The 22613-nt window shown below is 40.6% G+C and overlaps 1 protein-coding gene across 1 annotated transcript in view; it reads left to right on the plus strand.

Annotated features, from left to right (window-relative positions):
• itgbl1 (integrin, beta-like 1) overlaps positions 1 to 22581 on the plus strand; it is a 43724-nt gene extending 21143 nt beyond the window's left edge. Inside the window, exons 7-11 of the mRNA XM_039818106.1 lie at positions 1898 to 2044; positions 11389 to 11505; positions 17588 to 17734; positions 19400 to 19513; positions 22090 to 22581. Of these exons, the coding sequence (XP_039674040.1) occupies positions 1898 to 2044; positions 11389 to 11505; positions 17588 to 17734; positions 19400 to 19513; positions 22090 to 22178 (614 nt within the window). The 3' untranslated portion in view covers positions 22179 to 22581. The remainder of the gene's footprint in view (positions 1 to 1897; positions 2045 to 11388; positions 11506 to 17587; positions 17735 to 19399; positions 19514 to 22089) is intronic.
• Positions 22582 to 22613: the final 32 nt, after the last annotated feature.

Consider the following 22613-nt stretch of genomic DNA (forward strand, 5'->3'; position numbering starts at 1 on the left):
TCGCACACTTTTTCCTCCAAACAAAGTGATTTTTATATAGTGAATGTACAGTTAATAGCAGTTATTTCAGTAGTAATCGTGTAATGATTGATATGACTCATACAGTATGAAGGCTACAGTAGCCTAGCTAAAGTGAACTCATAATGTTAATTAATGTTACCAACCTCCCTGCCAAACTCACCACAACTTTGTAGGTCTTTTCCCTCATGCTGGCCCTTACAAAACCCACAAGCTGACCCTCGGACACACTACATTCAACGTGACCCGATTTAAAGTGGTTTTCACCCCTTTGGACACTATTGTTCTCGTCCTTGGAAAAAGCCATCATGGCAGCCAAGGAAATCATGATTGCACTGATAAGTCTACCATGCAAAAACGTTTTTCTTTCTTCTTTTTATTAAAGATCGTATAGTAGACAGTGACGTTACAGTAGCCTACACAGTACAGCAGCAAAGACTCTCCCGGACTTTTGCAGGGGTTAACCAAACAGTTGAGTTCCACCAATCAGAGGCATCACTGTGTGATTGTGGGATTTTTCACGATTGTGGGTAATGAAGTACTTATCTAAAACATCGCGAATAAAAGACATTTATCTAAAAACAAGGTTGGTGCCCCATGAACTTTTGGCCTCTATATGAGCATATGCAATCGCTTAGTCATGTCGTAGCTGGTTTTAAGTCTACCAACGACAGTTACGATTTTATGGCTTATACTCCAATTGCCAATGGAGAAATTGTATTGTATTCTTACTTCCGGAACCGGCTGTGGGCGGGACTGTTGATTTCTTTGCCGGGACCAGTAACTTCGGCTTGGCAACTGCTCGTAGCCAAAAAATAGTACAGCACATAATCCCCAATAAAACAGCAAATAGGGTTTGCACGAATTAAACAAATGGCAGATCTGTTAGTTGGTGAGCTTTGTTTACCTTTGGATGGAGCCAGGCTAGCTGTTTCCAGTCTTTATGCTAAGCTAACTGGCTGCTGGCTCCAGTTACATATTTAGCTACCGTGCATATGTGGGAGGGATATCAATTTTCTCATTTAACTGCTTAAAAGCAAATAGGCATATTTCCCAAAATGTTAAAGTCCTGCCAAATAGGAGAAGTGGCTGCGTTATAATATTGTTTATGCCAGTACCATATATTGATCGGCACCTTTGAATAGTTCAGGCAGTTCCTTGCATAACGACAACAGCTTTCCATCTGCTTCTAATACTCTGGTGCAAGTTTGAAGCCGTAAAAATGTACTTTCCATAAGACTTAATAATAAAGTAGGGAGGGATGGCACCAACGTTTTCGGTGTTTCTCTAAAGGATTAATGAACAAAACATGATGGATGCTACCACTGTGCCTACTAATAACTTATGTTCCAGAAAATGTATTTTAGCATCTTAGCATATACACAGTTAACAGTCCTTTGGTGCATATAGTTCGCGAGAATGCAGACACAATTCACATCTTAATGTTTTACATTTTTTCTTTTTCCATCAGTTTCTCTCTCTCTTTTTTTTTTTTTTTTTTTTTTTTTTTTTCTATCCACCAGACCAGATCAGGTATAATCATTGCTGGTCATCCAGCAGCTTAGAGACGGCCAGACAGTCAGAGCGTGTTTAGCCAATGTTCAAAGGACACTAAATTCCTCCTCATTTTATCACCTTGTGCGTGTCCTGCCCCTTGTTCATTACTACTCCCTCCCTTGCTCCCCTTTCTCTCTCTCCCTCAAACACGAGCTCCCCTTTTGCCCCCTTTTCTGCTCCATAACTAATCCAACTCTCCAGTGTGACCAACTTCACTCAGTGCTGTTTTTCTCCCCTCAGTACGCTTATTAAAATGTTCCTGTACAAAGCCACTTTGTTTCACCTCTTTGCATTTCCACCTCTTCTTCTTTCCTCTTGGCAGGTCATGGCCAGTGTAATTGTGGCAGGTGTGACTGCAAAGAGGAATGGGCTGGGAAGAAGTGTGAGCATCCTCTGTCCTGCTCCCTGTCTCTGGATAGCAGTCTGAAGAAGTGTCGAGGAACGTCCAATTTGCCCTGCTTCGGACGAGGTACCTGGTCTTCCCATCCACTCCTGTTGCCATGGTTACTGCAGCAGGCCTCTGTCCTCACCTCTTGGTGTAAAATAGGCCATTTCCAGTGTATTACATCTCTTAATCCATCCTTAAGAGGGCTGTAAAGGCACCAGGGCGACTAGCAATCAAATCTGATAGCATATTTAAACAAGCCCTAAAAAGAAAAGCAACCACTGTGCATTTATTGTGTTGCACATATCATATACATGCATGTATATGCCGGTTTGTATTACTGCTTGTAAATGTGTGTTAGTTCTTTGTATGTGTTTGTCCTGTTATATGTGCACTAGTGCTCATACATATGTTACTATGTATATATGTAAACGTTTATGTGCGAGTGTGAGATTAAGGTGCACTGTATGCCTGGAAGCCATTGCTGGAACAGGTCTCTCTCAATAGAAGCCGTGGGTTGGTATGTCTAGATTCATTACACTGCACTTGTTTTCTTGGATCCTCCAATTGTTGGCATAATACTGTTATTAGGCTCAGATAACATTGTAAACTCGTGCTAGCAAAAGCCAAAGTCCAGGTTGTGCTTCCCTTGTTGTCCCTGTCATGCACCCTTGGGCCTATTGATTGATGATAGTAAGGTGAAAGCGGGGGAAATAGATACACTAAGAACATAAGTATATATTTTAGGGCTCAAAAGGAATAGAGGCTGTTTGTGTGTTACTCATGCAGTATCTGCCTCTTGTGTATGCATAATGGTGCTGAATCCTGATTGGTGCAGTTGAATTACGTGACTTTGCCTTCTCCCAATCTTCTCCTGCCCATTTAAAACAGTGAGCTCTGACAAAACAGCTCGGCAGAAATTTCATAATTAAAATAAGCAACTTTTCTAACTTTGGCATAAATGTGTGTGTTTATAGAACATTCACTCATAGTAAGAAGCTGATTGAGAAAAATGTTTTTTTAATGGCCTTTACATTGTGTGATTCTCCGCAATTGCTTATAACTATTTAATAATGGTGGATTAAGAAACAAATGTCAAAGCAGGGCTGACACAGCGCTGTGGAGGTCTGGCAATGTGAGACTAGTGAAACTGCAGCAACGTTGTTTTTACTATTTCTGTTCTTTAATTCTTGTGCAGGAGTAAAACAGTCAGAACAGTCAGACCATTAACTTCTCAACTGCTACATCAATTGATGCGCAAATCAGTAATACGATTACACTACATTTCTTCAAATGTACACAACCCAAAGCTTCTCAGCCAAAAAGGGGAGAACAAATCACTCACCTTTTGCAAAGCTGCGCTGTTTAATCTTAACAGGTGGTGGATATAAAAACACCTCTGGCCATGTCTACAGTATACTTTATTAAATGTAAACATCATTCAATAGGGTGAGGTGAAATCACATTCGGAGTCAAGTAAGCCAAAACATATGGCATTTAAGACACAGTCTAGCAAGTTTTCATCCAATCAGCTGTAGGAAGGGTTCACATTAATGAAATTTGAGTAAAGACAAATAATTAGTTAAAAGTCAATTCATCCATAGAATTGCCAGACAACAAAAAGAAAAAGCCCAAATTATGGTATAGCTTTGCCAGACAGCTGCTGTGCCTACGTCCAGAGGTAACAATGCACAATGGTCATGTTACTGAAGTTCTTAGACTGACTGACAAAATCCATTGTTCAGATGTACGCTATGGCCATTTGTTAGTAAGATAAATTGTCTAGTAGCAATGCAGTGCACACTTATAAGTCTTCTAATGCATCTCTTCTACCTGTATTTTACACCGATGCAGCAACCTTAATCAATCAGCATTACAGTGCTGTTTGGGGCATTGTTCAATATGCTCGAAACATATATTCTGGGAAATCGGTGTACCTGTACTTCAGAATAAGAGGACAAAAAGGAAAGTTACAGTAAAGCCTGTTGTATTCGGTTGGTCTCACGGTGATTCAACTTCATAATGTAGTTGGCGGTGGGCGACAAGGAGCACAACCTGCTTGGTCCCAGGGCTCTGCAGAGTTATCAGGGATTAATGTGAAGCATTGATTTCCTGTTTCTTTTGACTGTGGGGGAAGTCAGTGGGGAATCCACAGTCGCTGCTGTGATCCAAATGAAAAGAGGGTATATGTGTTTGTTACTGTATGTTATTATAGTGAACATGGACATTCCTCACACCCATGCATGGAAAGATTCGGATTAGCGCAGGCACCTGAAACAAATAGGACAGGGTTGCTACTATGGAGACAACTACATTAACATTACCATGAGCCAATAATCAGTGGCAGTTCTAGACCATTTCAAATAGAGGTGCCAGACTGGGGCCACATGCGATTTTAGGGGTACCAAATATATTAAGTGTTACATACCACCAACCATAGGTTTGGTTCTAAAAAAGACTAATGATACACATATAACATAAACACAAGAATATTCATTCAGTGTTAACCTACATTTAATGTACCACTGCACATGAACAATATCCACTCTTTGGGGTTGGGAGTTAAAAATGTATTAAAATATATGCCACAGTAAGGGGGGGCCAGAGGGGGGTCGTGGCTTAATATTAAGGGGACACTGGCCACCCTTGCCCCCCCACTAAAACTGCCGCTGCCAACAATGGGACAATAACAGTATGATAAACGAAGCTCACATAGCCTACTTTAACTACAATATAAAGTCTCAATCTTGGCTAAGTGCACTCTGCAAATAGAACCAATTTGGTGCATTTAAATACATCAACTATTCATTACATATTGTGTCTGTTCCATAACAGACTTTGGTTTTGACAGCCTCGAACCAATTCCACAACAACAGCGTTGAGCAGACATGGTGGCCCCTCTCGCATAATGAAACAGTAAAGATTAACTTGTGCTGGAAGAGTTAATTAGCTTTAATTCCTCTAGCGGCACCTTTAAATTATCTCCAATTGCTGCAACAAAATGGAACTTTAAATTACCCTGTGCAATAGAACAGTTAATAGGATCCTTCAATTCTTTTTAAAAATTGAATTTTGTTTTAGCCATCCCAATCTATTCAGTGACAGTTTAAAGTAGACATTTACACTACACTGCACAGTGTTGAATACATATTTTCCTATGCACACACTCAAAGGAATAGAGTTAGATTAGAATTTTCAGTATTGTCAAATATATCAGCATTTTTGTTCTCTCAACTGCCCATGACCAAATTTTCGTATAGGAGACAATAAAGGCTTATCTTATCTCATCTTATCTTATATACAACTGGGAATTAGAATGTATAATGTCTGCTGAGGCCAACAATTTACATCTATTAGATGTTAAAAGCATTGTCGGTATGTCATAAATTCACAGTCTTCCTATCCTGCTCCTCCTCTGTTATTAGTAATACATGTCTGAATGTGCTGTTTACCGTCTGTGTTTAGATGGGCTGTGATAAGGAGGAAGGTGTGTGTGCATGCATACCTTTGTGTTTAGGGTGGCATGTGTGTGGTCCATTTACGTAACTTTCTTTTTCATATGATGCCCATTTGGTATAGTGTTTGGACGATCACAATGGTCAGAAGCAAACAATTGTTCATTGCAAGGCTTCGATAAATATGTATGCTGGGAAAGAAGAGGGAAATAGAGTGAAAGTGTGAAGAGCACAATTAAGTGAGACAGGAAGCAGGGTGGGAGAGTGAGAGAGAGAGAGAGAGAGAGAAAGAGAGAGAGAGAGAGGGGGAAGAGGGAAGAGAGAAACTGAAGTAGACAGACGTAGAAAATCACTTAGGCATGGATGAATGCGGCTGGTAGAGATGGCAGCTTGAGTGGAAAAACCTTGAAATTTGAAACAGCAGCTTCAGAGCTTTTCTTCCTGAGAGGTGGAGGCACATTCTTTACTGCGGTATTTCCTCAAGGAAACACCTGCTTTCAACATCTTTCTGCTGATTCTTGGGATTCCTTTCCCTGCTTTTTTGAAGTGTAGCCTGGCCTGTGGTAGACATTAATTATGTGTGTGAGATTGTTAAAGGCACAGTGTGACGTGTGTCACAGTAAAACAGAATATATAGTTTTGGGCAATCATTTCGAAAGGGATCAAAAGCGCTTTGTGAATACGAAACTATAGCCAACACATTCCTCACCTGTGTTGTTAGATTAGAATGAGTAAAGGGAGAAATTAATCAACTGGACTGCAACTACGCTTTTCAAACACACACCACTATAATATTGTTCTGCTAGCTACTACCACCCTGGAGCTAATGGTTAAGAGAGAAGTTTTATACAGTGTGATGGAAGTCACACATTTAATTGGATAGATGCTCCCAGATCCAGGATGAATCATAAAACATATTGTAACATTTTACAGGAAGAGAAAAAGAGAGGGTTTATGATGTATACATATTCAAAAATGTTTTGTTTTATATGTATTTGGCAAAGGGATAACACAACAATTTTCAACAGAGATAGTGAGCAGCAATATATCTGTGTTAATGGTGGCATTTCCCTTGGAAAATCAGACCCTCTTTCTCTGTAGCTATGGATGGTGCGAGTATTGCTTGCCTATGCATTGAAATGGATTGATTACTGCAGCCTACTTATATTGTGCACTTTACTGGATGTGTTTTAAACAACTATAATACATTTAATACATTCTAATACAGACAATACACCTTGATAGGTGCTTCACTTTGTGTGCTAATGGATGCTTTTCATTCACACCACAGGATGAGAAAGGCACAGAGGGGGCAGTCATTTGACTTGATTTATTATATTTTGTGTGATGGTGGACACATTGCAGCTGTCACAGATCTGAAAATGAAATCAAGTCAAAAGAGAAGACAAGCTTTGGAGATGATAAGGCTGCCAGAGCGGCTTTAAAACTGCCAATCCATGGTTTTAGGTTATTTGAAAATCTTGTGGAGTAGTCATTTCCAAAATCCACATTCAATCTTAGTCCCTTTTTGTTTTAAGTAGAATATCAGTCAGTGCATTTAGATTTTACACAGTACTTCCCAGCCAGCAATGACATGTGGGGCCCAGATGAGGGCTTCATGGGCGGCAAATGTGGGCCCCATTATGGGCTTGCACCCGGGATCCACATTGGGGCAAGTCGTGAAAGCCCAGACATACTAAAAGTGGGACCTGTAAGGGTACTGCATGGGTCTTAATTGGGCACTTCATGTCAGACCCATTTGGGACCCACCTGCCCAAATGGGTCTAAAGTGGGCTTGCACCCGGGATCCAACCATGGCTACCCAGATGGGCTTTAAATGGGCTCTGTAAGGGTCTTATGTGGGTCCTAACTGGGTAATTCATGACAGACCCATTTGGGCCCCACCTGCCTAAAGGGCGTTTAAAATGGCCACTTGGCCCATAAAAATGCCATGCAGGACCCATATATGTGTTCCCAGTTCAAACCCATGCCCACTCGGCACATAAAAATGCCATGCAGGACCCATATATGTGTTCCCAGTTCAAACCCATGGCCACTTGGCCCATAAAAATGCCATGCAGCACCCATATATGTGTTCCCTGATCAAACCCATGCCCACTCGGCCCATAAAACGTCTACGCAGGACCCATATATGCATTCCCAGTTCAAACCCATGGCCACTTGGCCCATAAATATGTCATGCAAGACCCATATATGTGTTCCCAGATCAAACCCATGCCCACTCGGCACATAAATGTCATGCAAGACCCATATATGTGTTCCCAGATCAAACCCATGGCCACTCGGCACATAAAAATGCCATGCAGGACCCATATATGCGTTCCCAGATCAAACCCATGGCCACTTGGCCCATAAAAATGCCATGCAGGACCCATATATGTGTTCCCAGATCAAACCCATGGCCACTTGGCCCATAAAAATGCCATGCAGGACCCATATATGTGTTCCCAGTTCAAACCCATGGCCACTTCGCCCATGACTGTCCCTCATGGGGCCCATGTAATCAGCTCATATGGGCTTCCTATGTGGGACTCATACTACAAAACCTACATGGGACCCGCTGATTTCACCCAGCCAAAGCCCATGCCCATGTAATAAACGGTTTTTTTTTTAAGGCAAACATTTTAAGCTTAAAATATCCAATATATATAAAAATGATAAAATATAAATATGGGGATAAAAGGGCCGACAACGCCACCTAGGTTTTGTTGAGGCCTAGGACCTCTTTAAAACTACAACAAGTAAAAGGCTAAAAACAGGTTCTTCGTTCCAGGGGAGAGCAGTAAAAACAGTGTATTTTAAAACAATGAGTAAAACAAGAAGTTTAAGAAACCAATTTATTTTAAGAATAAAACAATAAAATGTACAAAAAAAAAAAAAAGGAATTAAAAAACTAAAACCAACTAATTAAAAACCAACTAAAACATTCCAAACAGAATGGGAGTCTTGACTTTACAAAGTCCACAGGGTTCCGCTGGCAACCAGTTTCCTCTCCTTATGCGGCCCTCCTCGGATATAACCTGCAACAGAAAACACTCCGGCCAGTAACACGTCCTCAGCAACTGTTAAACTTCATCACTTTTATCCCCACCTAACACCGGTCTCGAAAAAACGGGACTTACGCGGAAGGGAGAGCTCCACACTCTCCCACTTTCTCCGCTAGCGTTCAGTGTTTGGATTACTTCACTGTAGCTTCAGGCCGCTCTAAGGTGGTTTCCCTTTGTGTCTTTATCTGATCTCCCACCTGCTTCGCCACTCGTTCCAGGTGTTCTGTCGTATCTCCACGTCTTCCTGGATGTCTCTCAGGCCTTCCTCATGTTCACCAAGGACTCTTTCTCCCACGTGCCTCTCTCCTTTCCTCTGTTCCTGCTCTGTCCTTTTTATCTAAGGGCCAATCAACCCCTTCTCACTCCCAGGTGCGAGTCATTAGCCTCATTAGTGAGTTGCCGGTGGCGGAAGTCAACATTAAAAACCACACACATTTCAGAATAAAAGCATGCAATTAAAAAGATAAAAACCACAGTAAACAATAAAAACACAGCAATCCAATAAAAGCATGCCCAAATAAAAACGTCCACTTCCGCCCTGTGACACCCACACAGTAACCATGGAACCCGTACTTAACCCATCTGGGCCCCACATGTCATTGCTGGCTGGATTGTTTGTGTCTGGCCACAAAGATGGTATAAGTGTAGACATAGGGGCAATACTAGAGCATTTTTGCACTTTTTCCTTTGTGTTGGTTTCACAGCTGTGGTTCTGTTATGCAGATTAGCCAGTGCAGCACAGTGTTGATTCTCATTTTTGCATGGGAATGGGCATGCATTTTCAGTGTGTTCAGTCCTGAAAATGGGAAATATGAGACACTCAGACACTAGTTAGGAGAGTCACACACAGAGACATCTACAAAATTACGTAAATCTTTTATTGATGCAGCTTTCCCTTTTTCACATTTCAGTGTGTCTCTGTAACAAATTACAATAATGGATGATCTGCATTGCAGAGTGTATGGTGGCTTTCCCTTTAAGTTAAAGTCCCTAGCCATGTTCTATCTGCAGTCTTTGATTTGAAGTCCTGTGAAATCGTGCATGATTTAAAAGGGGGGAGACTTAAATTAAAACCTCAGACGTGGCACCTGGTTGTAAAATGTGGAGTACACAACTTTTGAGCATAGACTCCAAGCTCTTCTACAGAGACTTCAGGTTTATACATTGCAGATCGGAAGGAGTATAGGAGACATCCTTATGGAATGCTCTACATTCATGTTTTGGGAGGGGCTTGATTGCATTGGGACTATATGTCTCTTGGAAAAGCAGTTTTCTCTGGCGAGAAGCTTGCTTGGACTCTCCTCCTGTCCCATTAAGAAACTGCCCGGCTGCTTTTAAAAAGAATGAGGGGAGCTGACTTGATTGACCATTATCCAAGCCTACCCTACCACTTGCGGATTAAATATTCATCTATTTAACAAAGTATTAATCCTGCCCTAGCCCCTTTCCAGTGTGTGCTGCACTACAACATGACTGAACTGGCACTACTGCTCACTAAAATGGCAAGAATGAGTTTGCCACACCCTTACCTACCCTGTGTTTTTCACATACATGTGTGCCCTGTTTTATGAAAACAGAGCCAAAATGTCTTAGGCTTGTGTCTACTGATGTGACTTTGTCATTAAGGTGTTGCTCACCTTAGACAGGATGACAAATTAAACATAAACATAAACACACACACACACACACACACACACACACACACACTGGTGTAGACGGTTTGACGTGCACAGAGATAATCGATAAGGCAGTGGTGTTATGACATCAGTGGTTGCTAGGGTAACGTCCCCAGAGCAGATGGTGGTATGTTATATGTGAAGCAGGAAGAGAGGTTGCTAGTGTGTGTGTGTGTGTGTGTGTGTTTGTGTGGTCATAAAAAGTGACAGTGATGTGACATGGACAACACATTAGATGACGCTGTCAGTCGAGTGGCTGTCTTGCAAATTCATTTTCGTTTGGCACTATTTATTGCCCCTAATTCCACTCAATGAGTCACCAAAAGATAAAGATAGGCGCATACACATTATGGAAATGTTTTAGGTGTTATTTAGTGGCAGTAAACACAAAGTACCCGGCAGGGTTGCACACAGAAACACTCAGAGTGAATAATGATTGTGCAAAAAGGATATACCCAGCTCAATACAAACAGGAGAAAAAAGAAAGAGAGGCACTCAGTATGCTGTGTTTTAACCATCTGTCTTCACTGAGCTAGGAAATTCCCTTTGTGCAATTGTCTGCATTCTTAGGTTAACGTTGATTACATTTCACTGCTTAGTAACATTGTTGCTTATGTATTATTATAGTAACATTATCAAAGAAAAAAAATAGTTGTCACTGTACGTAAATTATTTTCAGCAAAAAGTTTGCATGTATAACAAAAATCTGTCATACAAGGCATGAGCATTGACAAAAAAGTGACTACCACTTTAGAAGGCATGCACAGGCATCTTTGTGACCTACACTACGCCCATAATTACCATACGTCTGAGCAGCCTAGTAAAATGATCAATGAGCAGGTATGCTTGCACACCTCCAATGGTAGTTCAGACTAGAAGATGCTTTTCTAATGAGATTCACCATTAGCAAAGCATGCTCACTCAGCAAGTCCCCCTGTGGCCTTCTTCACTGGCAACTCGCTGATTGAAGTGGGATAGTAACATCTTGAAGGTGTGGGTGTGTAGCCTATGTGAGTGTTTATTAGAGTGAGGGATTTACATATGAGTTTTCCCCGTGTGACTGGAGGGAATGTTGTCAGGCAGATTAAGTCTTATTGAAAATCAGTCAGCGACTGAACTGTATGCATGCAAATCACCCCCCTCAGTTACAGGTTGGATTAAAAAGAACTCAGCATGATATGACACATTTCAGGGAAAGAAAGATTCTATCTATGTGTCTGTTTTTGTAGGTCAGTGCCAGTGCGGACTGTGTACTTGCTACCCACCTGGGGACAGTCGTATTCATGGCAAAAACTGTGAGTGTGACGACCGTCAGTGCGAGGACCTCAGCGGAGAGGTCTGTGGAGGTGAGAGCACACACACACACATACTTGAACACACACACACATTTATCTAATCTTTGTGTCCATTAAGGGCTGTTCAAGTTGTGTGAGCAACAGAGGGAATTGACAGAACATGGCAATAAACAGATGGCAAGTCTACCTTCCAACATTACTGTTCAAGCTGTGTAGAGTAGAGAAGTGGGAGGCATACTTTAAGGCATATAGTGTTCCGTGCTGTTTGTTTTCAGCATAAACTATGGGCCTCACGCAAGAACCACGTGGACGAACATATTGGTTCATGGCACATACAAGGTATTTAACAGCATTTGCTAATTTAATTTGTACATCCCGAGACCTGTCGTACGAGTCATTACAGATATTTCTCTACAGATGGACAACTTTATCTGAATGACTATGGCGTTTAAATATTTTACAAATATCAATTAAAATTAAGATAATCCAACAAAGCTTTTTTCTTTCTTTCTTTTAGACGTTACAGTTATGATGTTATTGGCACTGGATATTCTCACACTCCCAACAGCTGCCTCAGGGTCTTTATTCAGGTGGCTGTCAGGGGAACATTCATCCCACAGTGTAACATCACCTACAGTACTGTATGCTATTCTCTTGTGTATTTCCTTCACTGTCATGCTCCCTTGACCCCCTCCCATCTAAGTCAAGGACTGCTTTGCTTTAGCAAGAAGTTTTTTAGCATCTAACTTATTTCTGTGACAGTACAGCGCTGCTCGGATGACATGTTGTTGGCAGCTTTATTAATATTTAATTGTTATCAGGGGCCTCAATAAGACTACTGACACTGCTACATTTGCCATGTCTATGTCTGCTGATTGACGACAGCAGAACTCCATAATGTTCATAAATCTCAGGGGCCCACACCTACTCACAAACAGGTGACTTTCATCAGGTTGAAACGAGCAATTTACAACAAGTTAAAGCAGTTAAGATAGTTTGCAGAATCCTATGTGGAATGGAGGTTTTTGTTAAGGGTATGAACATTTTGTAATTTTAGTAATACAAGTCTATGTACACAGCTGTTCTAAACAATTAAGAAGAGCAATCCCAAGGCGTATTTCAGTGAGAAACATGGAATCCGTAATTCGCTTACCCGCTAATGCTAATGGAAGCTAAAGATTATGCTTTGTGGAAACTTGCACAGTTTAAAAGGTTTGGACTCAGAGTCTATTTTCAATTTGAACCACTATGGTGTTATATTTTATTCCTGATTTCAATGGCAATAAAGATTTTGCTATCGCTCTGACTTCTGCCTCTGATCGCCTCCCTCTACAGAGAGGTTTCCTATGTTGAGGAACATTTGCCCATCTACAATGAAAAAATACTTCCGTAACCCGCCAGTCCCCCCACTTCACTACTCCATTTAAGAACAAAAACATTAGATATACATCTGCTGATGCACTATTACTCACTTACACTCTAATTATTGCAGAGAAAACCACTAGGGCTGTGTATTGGCAAGAATCTGGCGATACGATACTTATCACGATACATGGGTCACGATTCAATATATTGCAATATATTTTGATACTGTGCGTAAGGCGATATATTGGGATTTATAATTTTAGAAAGACTAATATTTAAGAAAAGACATGAAAGTCAAAGACGTTTCTTACTAAACAATTCAGTACACAGAAAATCAAACTGCCAGTTTGGGATTGTGGTTCACAGGTTCTTAGTGAGCACATTTTTATATGCTAAAGTAGGCCAAAACATTGTTAGCTTCTAGCAAAAAGTCAGGCCCTGCTAGGCACTGTTAGGCAAGGACACTGGTGGTGTGTCTCAGCATAGCCATCTAGCGGTAGGGGTTTAAACACAACATAAATGTGAACCACTGTCTTACATGAATATTTTTGCACTAAAAAACTAAAAAAAAACTAAAAAAAAAAAAAAAATGGATATTGCATTTTTGAAAATCAATACAGTATTGCAAAATAAAATATCGCGATACTCAAGTGTATCGATTTTTTCTTACACCCCTAAAAACCACCCACATTTTGTATGGCATGTGGACACACACTCACCTACATTAAAATTATGCCAGGAGCAGACGCTGAATTTGAAGATCAATACAGTGTGATTTCATCTGCTCTCTTTGACATCCACAGGCACAACCATCTAAACCCTTAAGCTGAGTTTGAGATACATTGCTCCAAGCCTTTGAAGCTTCTGTTTGAGGTCTTTAAGAAGTTTGTGCTCTTAGTTTGAGCCATTTAGGCACAACCACTGTAATGGATAGATTGCACTGAAAGATTATAGGCTCAATTGGAATTTATATTTCCCTTTGCAGCTGCTGATGCTGTCAGGCAGAGACAACTAGACAGGATGTCAGATGACAGTGCAATCAAGGATTGTTGCACATTGGAGAAAAGATGTACAAGAATACAACTTTTCTCCAATGTTTTTCTGTTATTTAGTAGAAGACTACAGCAAACCAACAGTCTGAGGGGAAAACTGTCTGAAAAAAACTGCCAAACATAATTCTCGTTGTAAGGGCTTTTGTTGGAAATATTACTTATTTGATTGCCTTTTTTGTGTTAATATTTTTTTTCTCTTCCATTGTTCAATTTGAGCATAGTAGACAGTAGACACTGTACATACTGTACATACTTCTGAAGTCTGCTTTTCTGTCTCCATTACACTTAAAGTGCTGAAAAAATTTATACAACATGACACATGCACAGCTTTCCAAAGAGTAAACAAACAGAGTGCAGACAGATTTTTCAACAACAATGAGGAGCGTTTCCCTCACAGGTGTATCAAAGAAGTCACTTTGCCAAACTGTGTTCAGTGTTCAATATTTTGTTTGCTTCACTCCAAGAAATTTAAGGCTCACACTTTTTGTGTAAATTCTTAAATTGACATGCAATCGGTCTAATCCTTTCACCCAGCTAACACCTGTGTAGGTGTTTTTTGTTTTTTTATGTGATGTATTTATTTATGTGAATGGATTACTGGGGCTCATTGTCTGCTGGGCTGTCCAGAGACAATTCTTCATGAGATATCTGGGAAGAGCCTGTCTGAGCACCAAACACCAACGCACCAAATACATATACACATACACACAGACATGCTGTCAGGCTGACAATTAAGTCTGTATACATACTCAGAGGCCTGTGGAAGTTATTGGGTGTTTTGAGGCACTCTAAACCAGGTAGTGAGGAGAAAGGATCAAACAGAAAGTAGCTTTATGGTGAGGGGGCTGTAAGAAACCTCCTAATCCAGGGAACGTGCTGTCAGTGCCCATTGAATGTTTGGCCTCACTACAGACAACAGAGGAGAGAAGTGAGAAATTACACAGGCTCTGTTCATATATTTCAGTCCTTCCGTGTTAACCAGCTTGTCAACCAGCAGTCAACTCAGTCCACACTTTGCTCCAAACACAACGAACAAGAGGTGAGAGCAGCCAAAATGTCCACTTTACACACTGCAATTGAGATCTAAGTGCTCATTCTTCAGGCCTCTGTGTTCACATTTAGTGCGCATGTGATATGGGATAAACGGTAGAGATGCTGACGCTTCCTGAATTGTGAGCATTCACGTCATTAGACAACTCTATAGACAGTTGGATGACTGCAGAGCTGGTCCCTGTTCATTGATAATATGGCATAATATCCATTCAATTTAGGTTCAATTACATTGAACAACAGATTATGGTTCATGTGGGGTTTAATATCTGTGTGGTCGTTTAGGCACTTCTATATTATTAAGTGTCAAGTCTGATTTACAGTATCAGAGCTTCTGAAATATTGTAATTTTACAGACATAATTATTGTGTCAACCCCCATACTGTGGGACATGAGTGTGGCATTACTGTTTAGTTAAGACGATTAATGGGTATCAATTATCTGCTCTGCTTTCTCCAAGACCTGAATTATGTCATAGCAACAAAACAAAAAAAACACAGATGCGAGGAATAACATTGATGATGGCTTTTCTCTATTTATGTGCTTCGGTAAGAGGTAAAATGTGACCGGTAGCTGGTACAGCTCTATTAGGGTGCTGTTGGATATTTGGCTTATGTAAGCCATCTGAAAAGCCATCAAATCTATCTGAAAACTAATTCAGTGGCTGGGACCCTGCTCCTCCTCCCTAAATGAAACCATCCAGTCTCCCAGAGCACAAAAGTAATGTTATGTTTGAAGTGCTTCTCATTAACATAGTCCTTTTTCCAGTTTTAGTATCACAAAACAAAAAAATCAAATTTTCATGGTATCCAAATGTATAGTATGATACATATCAGCACAGACTGACGCAACATTTAACTTCCATTTCCTTGTAACACACTGAGATTAACACATCCAGACTGCAAATGAGAAGTAACAGTGGAGTTTATGCATGGCTACCCTTATTGACATTAATTAGCTCCCATGTCTTTGCATTGACCAGGCAATGTCTAGTAACTACAGTATGGTCACATTATATCTCCCAACATTAAGTTGAGGAGAATTGCCTGAATGCTTCATCAAGTAATTGACAGTGCACAATGTATTGTGGCATGCTTAGGGCTAGGCTTTAAACCTTGTTTCAGACAGAAGAAAGCTGCATTTCTCAGAGCATTTAAAATGACTGTACATAATTAAGTCCTTCAAGTTTTATTTTGATAAAAGTGTTTAATGTATTTCGTAAATAAAGTTTTAATTTCTTTATTCTAAGTGCAGGTATCACCCTTGTCCTTTTATGTTTCAAGACACTCCTTTTTCGAAACAACATTTCGTAACATTTTCCCTTTGTTTAAAATACAATATTTTGGACTCTGATATGAAGAGATATGATCTGATATGGTAAAAATCTTTGCAGTGCAGCAACAGGGTGTGCATAGAGGCGAGCATACACCCCCCTTCCCTCCCCACCCCCTTTCTCTCTTACCACTTTCTTCTCCTCCTCACATTACTCAGTTTCATCCTTTCTCTGTGGCAATGAACTCTTAACCTCTGACAGACACTCTCTGCATACAGCACAGATCTTTGCTGGGTTAAATACCACCACCCCCTCCCCTTCACAGTCCATCTCTGAACGCTACAGCACAATCCATGCTCTGTGAAAGGCAGGTGCAGACTAATTGAATGAGGGCTAAGTTGTCGTTTCTCCAAAGCAATTACCTGCTCTCCCAGGCTGGCTGATTGAGGCAGCCATGCATGGCCTGTCATAGCTGCCACTCCACTCCAACTGAGACAGAAGCTATAACCTCCCAACAACCCCAACAGCACACACACACACACGCACACACACACGCATGCATGCATGCATGCGCACACAGGTTTCTGAGAGTCTTCTCAGGCACAATTAGCATATGTCCTCTCAACCTTCTACCAAACCTCTCAATGAGACCCTGATATCCTATTGAGATATCAATACCACTCAAACAGGGCATTACACAAAACATCTAAAGCATGCAAACACACATACAGGTGCACACACACACACACACACACACACACACACACACACACACTTAAAGGAATTAATCAATGATGCAACTGCCTCTACATGATATGATTTGTATTGAAGTAAGCATATTGCAAGTGATCCAAGGGTCCTTAAAGATGAAGGAGGATAAGTGAATGAGTGTGTATGTGTGCTTGTTAAAACCACAGTGATGTTTTTGTATATTAAGGCATCCCAGCACCCAACTGCCTTTTTCCAACCAATTAAACGTCCCTGGTTTCTTGTGTTTGTGCATGTTTTTTCTGCCATTGCCTTTCTTCGTTTTTCATCTCTCTCTCTCTAAAGTGCTGGAGATTTATTAAGGACAGGACAAGACCAGTGATGACAGTTCCTTTCATGTCCCCAGGGGAAATACAACGAGCCTGCTGCGTCTCTCTCGTCTTCCTCGGGCTCTGTCTCCTTGTACTGCCTATTACTGTCAAGGTTCAATGTCTGCTCCATCAACTTTCCGTGTTTATATGCTTTATTGCCTTCTTTTTGCTCTCCAGTGGCATTTCTCTTGACTTTTCGGTCTACATCTGAATGCTTTATCTATTTATTTTTTCTTCTATGGTGCTATTTTCTCATGGCCACGCTCCATATTCTGTCTCCTTTAAATAAAGGCCCTTCTGCCCTCCACCGCCAGGTCACGGTTACTGTTCATGTGGACGCTGTATCTGCGAGGAGGGCTGGTTTGGGAAGCTGTGCCAGTTCCCCAGGTCTTGTGACATGAGTGACGTTCAGAGCAAAGAGCTTTGTGAGACTTCTGATGGTGTCATGTGCAGTGGAAAAGGTGAGCAAGATGTTTTTCAATACTGCTAAGTAAATACTAAGTAAAAGTTTCCATAAGTCACTTTTTGGCAGTGGTGGATGAAGTATTCAGATCCTTTACTTGCACATACACTCCTTGTTTTCTGTGCTAAGTACACAATAGATTTAAAATCTTACCCACATTTAAATGTAAATATTTCAACTTTTTTGATCTCCACAACAGAAACAGTGGACCATTCATGTACAAGAAGCATTTGACAAAACAATCTATACTCAATGTCATCTGTTAAGTTTCGATTTATAAGATGCTGCATATTTGTCTTGGCCCCAATCTCAAATTCACAAATTTACGAAGCAACTCAATCACCATCACTATTAGGCCGTATCTTACACTGACTGGCTTTGATATGCAGTCATACTGTACTTTTTTTTTTATAATCAAATAGTACCAAGTAATTAAACCAATAGCAATGCTTTAAAACAGATCTTACAAGATTAACATGAAATTTTCACTCTGAACCCACAACCTTGCTGCTCTGTCACAGGTTAATAATTCATTATATTAATGTAATCCAATAGGCAGGTAGCCTCCTGTCAGGCTGAAACTATTATTAATTGATTGGCAGAGAACAAATCAACAGAAATGTCCATATTAATGAATTGTATCATGCAGAAAGGCCAAACAAATGGGTCGATTTTGTGCTTTTTTGTGTTTCATATGATTGTTAATTGAATATTCTTTGGTTTGGGACTGTTAATGTATCCAAACAATCTGAAGGCATCACCTTGGGGGCATTTTCAACTTTTTTCTGACATGTTATAGACTAACTGATTAATCAGTTATTCAAAAACAAGTCGCAGCCCTACTGTATGACAACTGTAACCTATACATTAAGTGGCAAATGAAATCACACAAAATGATTTCTTCCCTGTTGTGTAGCGTTAAATCCACAGAAATACAGTAGATGGACTGCAGTGGGTCCAGCTCTACCGAGCCGAGCAGGGTGTGAAAATGAAGATGAGCATGTTCATTCTCCATGCTCCACTACATTCAGACAAAAAAAAATTCCTCAGCTCCTTCCCTTGTCTCACCTCTCTCACATTAGTTTCACTTTTCTCCTGCTCTCACTCTGCCTGCCTCTCTCTCTGCCTCCACCTCTTATAGTGGGTTCCTGTAACCTGGTGTATGTTGATTGAATACATCGTTGTTGGACCTCTTGTTGTGAGTTTTGGAGAGAAGAAATGTAAGACAGCAGTAGATTTGTTTCCCTATACCATTCCTTAATACTTTATTATCCTGCTACTGCCCTTGAGAGAGAGGAATAAACGCTGATGGGAAAGAGAGGAAGTTTTAAAGAGTGGGTGGATTGGTTTCCTGGTTGCAAAAGTATATTAGTAACTGTTTCCCCAGGGGACATCTCATATCCACACTATTAATCTTCTGTGTAAAATAAAGAATTTACAGGAAAGAATACACACAGCATGTATTAAAAAACACAAGCAGTAAGGGGATGGTGTCGAAAAAAAATATTAGTGGGTAAGGAAAATGAGATGTTAATGAACTGTGTGTGTGTGTGTGTGTGTGTGTGTGTGTGTGTGTGTGTGTGTGTGTGTGTGTGTGTGTGTGTGTGTGTGTGTGTGTGTGTGTGTGTGTGTGTGTGTGTGTGTGTGTGTGTGTGTGTTGCAGGTTCCTGTCACTGTGGCAAATGCATGTGCTCATCCCAAGACTGGTGGGTGTCCGGAGAGTACTGCGAGTGTGACGACCGAGAGTGTGACAAACATGACGGCCTCATCTGTACAGGTAGAGTAAGATATATACACATGCACGTGCACCATTGTATCTGTAGATTTTGTACACACACACACACACACAAACATGTTCTCTCTGTATAGCTGTTTATACACAGGAGCCGTTTTCTCCCCACTGATAATGAAAATCTCAGTACATGTTTATAATTATTTTTTGCCCCGGGGCCTGTCAAAATCTGGACAGCTGTTCAGAAGTGTTTCTCATCATGTCTCCATGACTCCAAATGTCAGCCTTAATGTCATTCAAATGAGCATCAGTGATTCCAGATGCAGACAAACATTGCCTAAAATTGTTGAAAATGGGACAAAAAAAAAAGAAATGTGTGGCAATATCTGGTAAGTGTTCCGGATTACCATGTCATACTGCCTGGAGTATATATGTGAAAATGTGCATATGTATTACTACTGTTAATATAATGGCGTAAAAGGCAAGTCTTCAATATGCAGGTAGAAGCAGTAACTGCTTTGCCAAGCAGTGATGGAGTCCTTTTCTTTCCATGTTAATGGTAAGTTTTCCACAGAGATACTCTGCATCTGGAGATTTCATGGACCCTTCCAAACTGTAGATTCTCATTACCCATACAACCGATGAGTAATGTGGAAAATTCAGCATATTAGGAATTCCTGCTGGTTAATTTCATGCACTGAATATGACAAAATCAAAGCAACTTTTTATTTTTCCATCAGATCTACAATTACCTGAAAGGTTTTAGTATCAGCAACACATACAGTAACACAATTGTCTGTTGGTTTGAGTGAATTCCCATTTAAACTAAGCATTGTTCCGGAGTCTATACTCAGGAGAGCGTGAACCAGGAAGACAGAGCCTCCCTCTTCCACACCAGTGAGAATATATGGGTGGTGCTGGTGATATTCATTTCTGTAATGTCAATAAAGTCCCATAAAAACACCAAAACCAACAAAGAATTACAGTACCTACTTACAAGTATTGTCTTTGTATCCTAAGCCTTATCTATCGTATTCCTCTGTGCCATAGAGCTCTTTTCTTGTCAAAAACTATTAAAAATGCATAAGCGAGCCACACCGCGGGAATGGGTGACATGTTCCTTTACTGCCATGAACACACACACTGTAGTTTAATTTTAGTCCCACATTCACTATCCTGGTGCCGTATACAGTGATGGAAGGAGTATCAAGTAAAAATATTAACACATTAACAGACTCCTGCATTAAAAATATAAAAAGTATTGACAGCACAAACAAGCATAACTATAGCTGCCAAAAGTACTGTAAGTAGAGTAAAAAGTACAATATTACCCTCTGAAATGTAGAGGAAGTATAAAGTAGCATAAAACTGAAATACCCAAGTTAAGGACAAGAACCTTTAACTTAAGTACAGTACTTGAGAATTTGTACTAAGTTACATTCTAAAACGGGCTGTAAATCAGCAAACTAAATGTTTATTAATCTGCAGATGAAAATAGTCCCCGACAAATGCACTATTTACACCTGCTTGTTTAAGGTTTGCTGGGCTTGTGGGTGAGTGCACTAGGGAAGTTTTGAGAGACAGACTAAGGCATTGTTGGATTTGGTCTTTTCATGGGATTTACTGATAATAAGAAGAATATATAGAGTAAGCCCAGCCTTATCCTTTTAATGAGAGGAAGGTCTTTCTAGTCTGCACCCCGGATTCAGCAGATCAACAGGCAGCTCTGCTCACTTTTATTGTTATTCCACTTACCTACTTATCCATCTCTGCAGCCTTCTGTTTTTTCACCTTACTTTAATCCAATTATTTGTCCATCACCCCTTTTCCCTCCTCTCCCACAGTGATCTTTCACAGTGGATGTCTTTTCAGCTGTGTGACATAAGGCCAGCAGGAGTTCTCCTTCTAACCTCGACATCCTCTGTCTGACAGCTCAGGGAGTTTGTGGGGAGCTTGGGGTTACGGGAAAATAACACATTCAGAGTAGGGTGTTATCCCACTCTGGTTGTCCTCATACCTAAATGAAAAAGTCCTCATACCTAAATTAAAGAGTAGTTTTATTGTCAGTGAGTCCCAAACCAACCAGTATGATCATGTTGCTGATCTGGCTCTGCTATTGGTTGGACAGTTGAGCTACTTAGCTAAGGTTAGGGAACTTGCTGGAGATGGAACTTGAACTCCAGTCTCTTGTGTTGAAGTCAGTTGTAGCACACTTCTTAATCTCTTAATCCACCCCAAACTTCTACCTGAGACTTCTAACAACACTATTTCTTCCTTTGCTTTTGAACATGAAATAAACATAATTTGTTACAAGCAATTTTTCTGGAGAGGACGGTCTGACTTTATTATATAACCACAGTTTAATAAAAGGAAGACTTTTGGGATATCTGAGCTTTATATAAACGTGGAGGATATCATACGTATGAAGGCTTTTCTCTCTTAATCAAACCAGAGTTTGCTCCTCTGCTGTGTGGGCAAAAGGAGTGGAAAACCACGGCCTCCATCCCCCAACAGAGAGCTGCACCCAGGGAAGCAGGGTGTGAAAAGAGCAGCATTGTTAAAGGTCAGGCATGATGGCACGGCTCTTAATTCACAGCTTTTCTTCTCACATCTCCTCACAGGGAATGGGTTGTGCAGTTGCGGCAACTGTGAGTGCTGGGACGGCTGGACGGGAAACGCTTGCGAAATCTGGGTGGGAGCGGAGTACTGAGGAGAGAACACTAGTGTTAGAGACAAGAGGCCTGGCTGCCCGGAGCGACCAGGAGCACGGTGGTCACGACCAGGCTGGTAAAACGCCACAGCCAGGAAAACCACGAGAGGAGGGAGAAGAAAAAACTAAACATGGATGTAATTCTGCATATCACTAACAGCATTCCTTCTTTTATTGTACTGGTTACAAATGGTCCTTAATACAAGTGGGTATTGTAGGTGTAAAAGAAACATATTACCATGTAAACATTTGCTTCCAAAAAAGCTTTATGTATAATTTACCTTTTTATAATGTAGGAACGCTTACATATTCAAGATGGCTACACATAATAGGATGCAGGTACATGACAAATCCAAATGTTGTAAAGGGAAGAATTATTAAAGTTAAATTTTTGGATACTGTGGCGGAGATCTGTTTTTAAGCGGTACCGAGTGG

This window comes from Perca fluviatilis, chromosome 12 (assembly GCF_010015445.1).
Source record: "Perca fluviatilis chromosome 12, GENO_Pfluv_1.0, whole genome shotgun sequence".
NCBI lineage: Eukaryota > Metazoa > Chordata > Actinopteri > Perciformes > Percidae > Perca > Perca fluviatilis.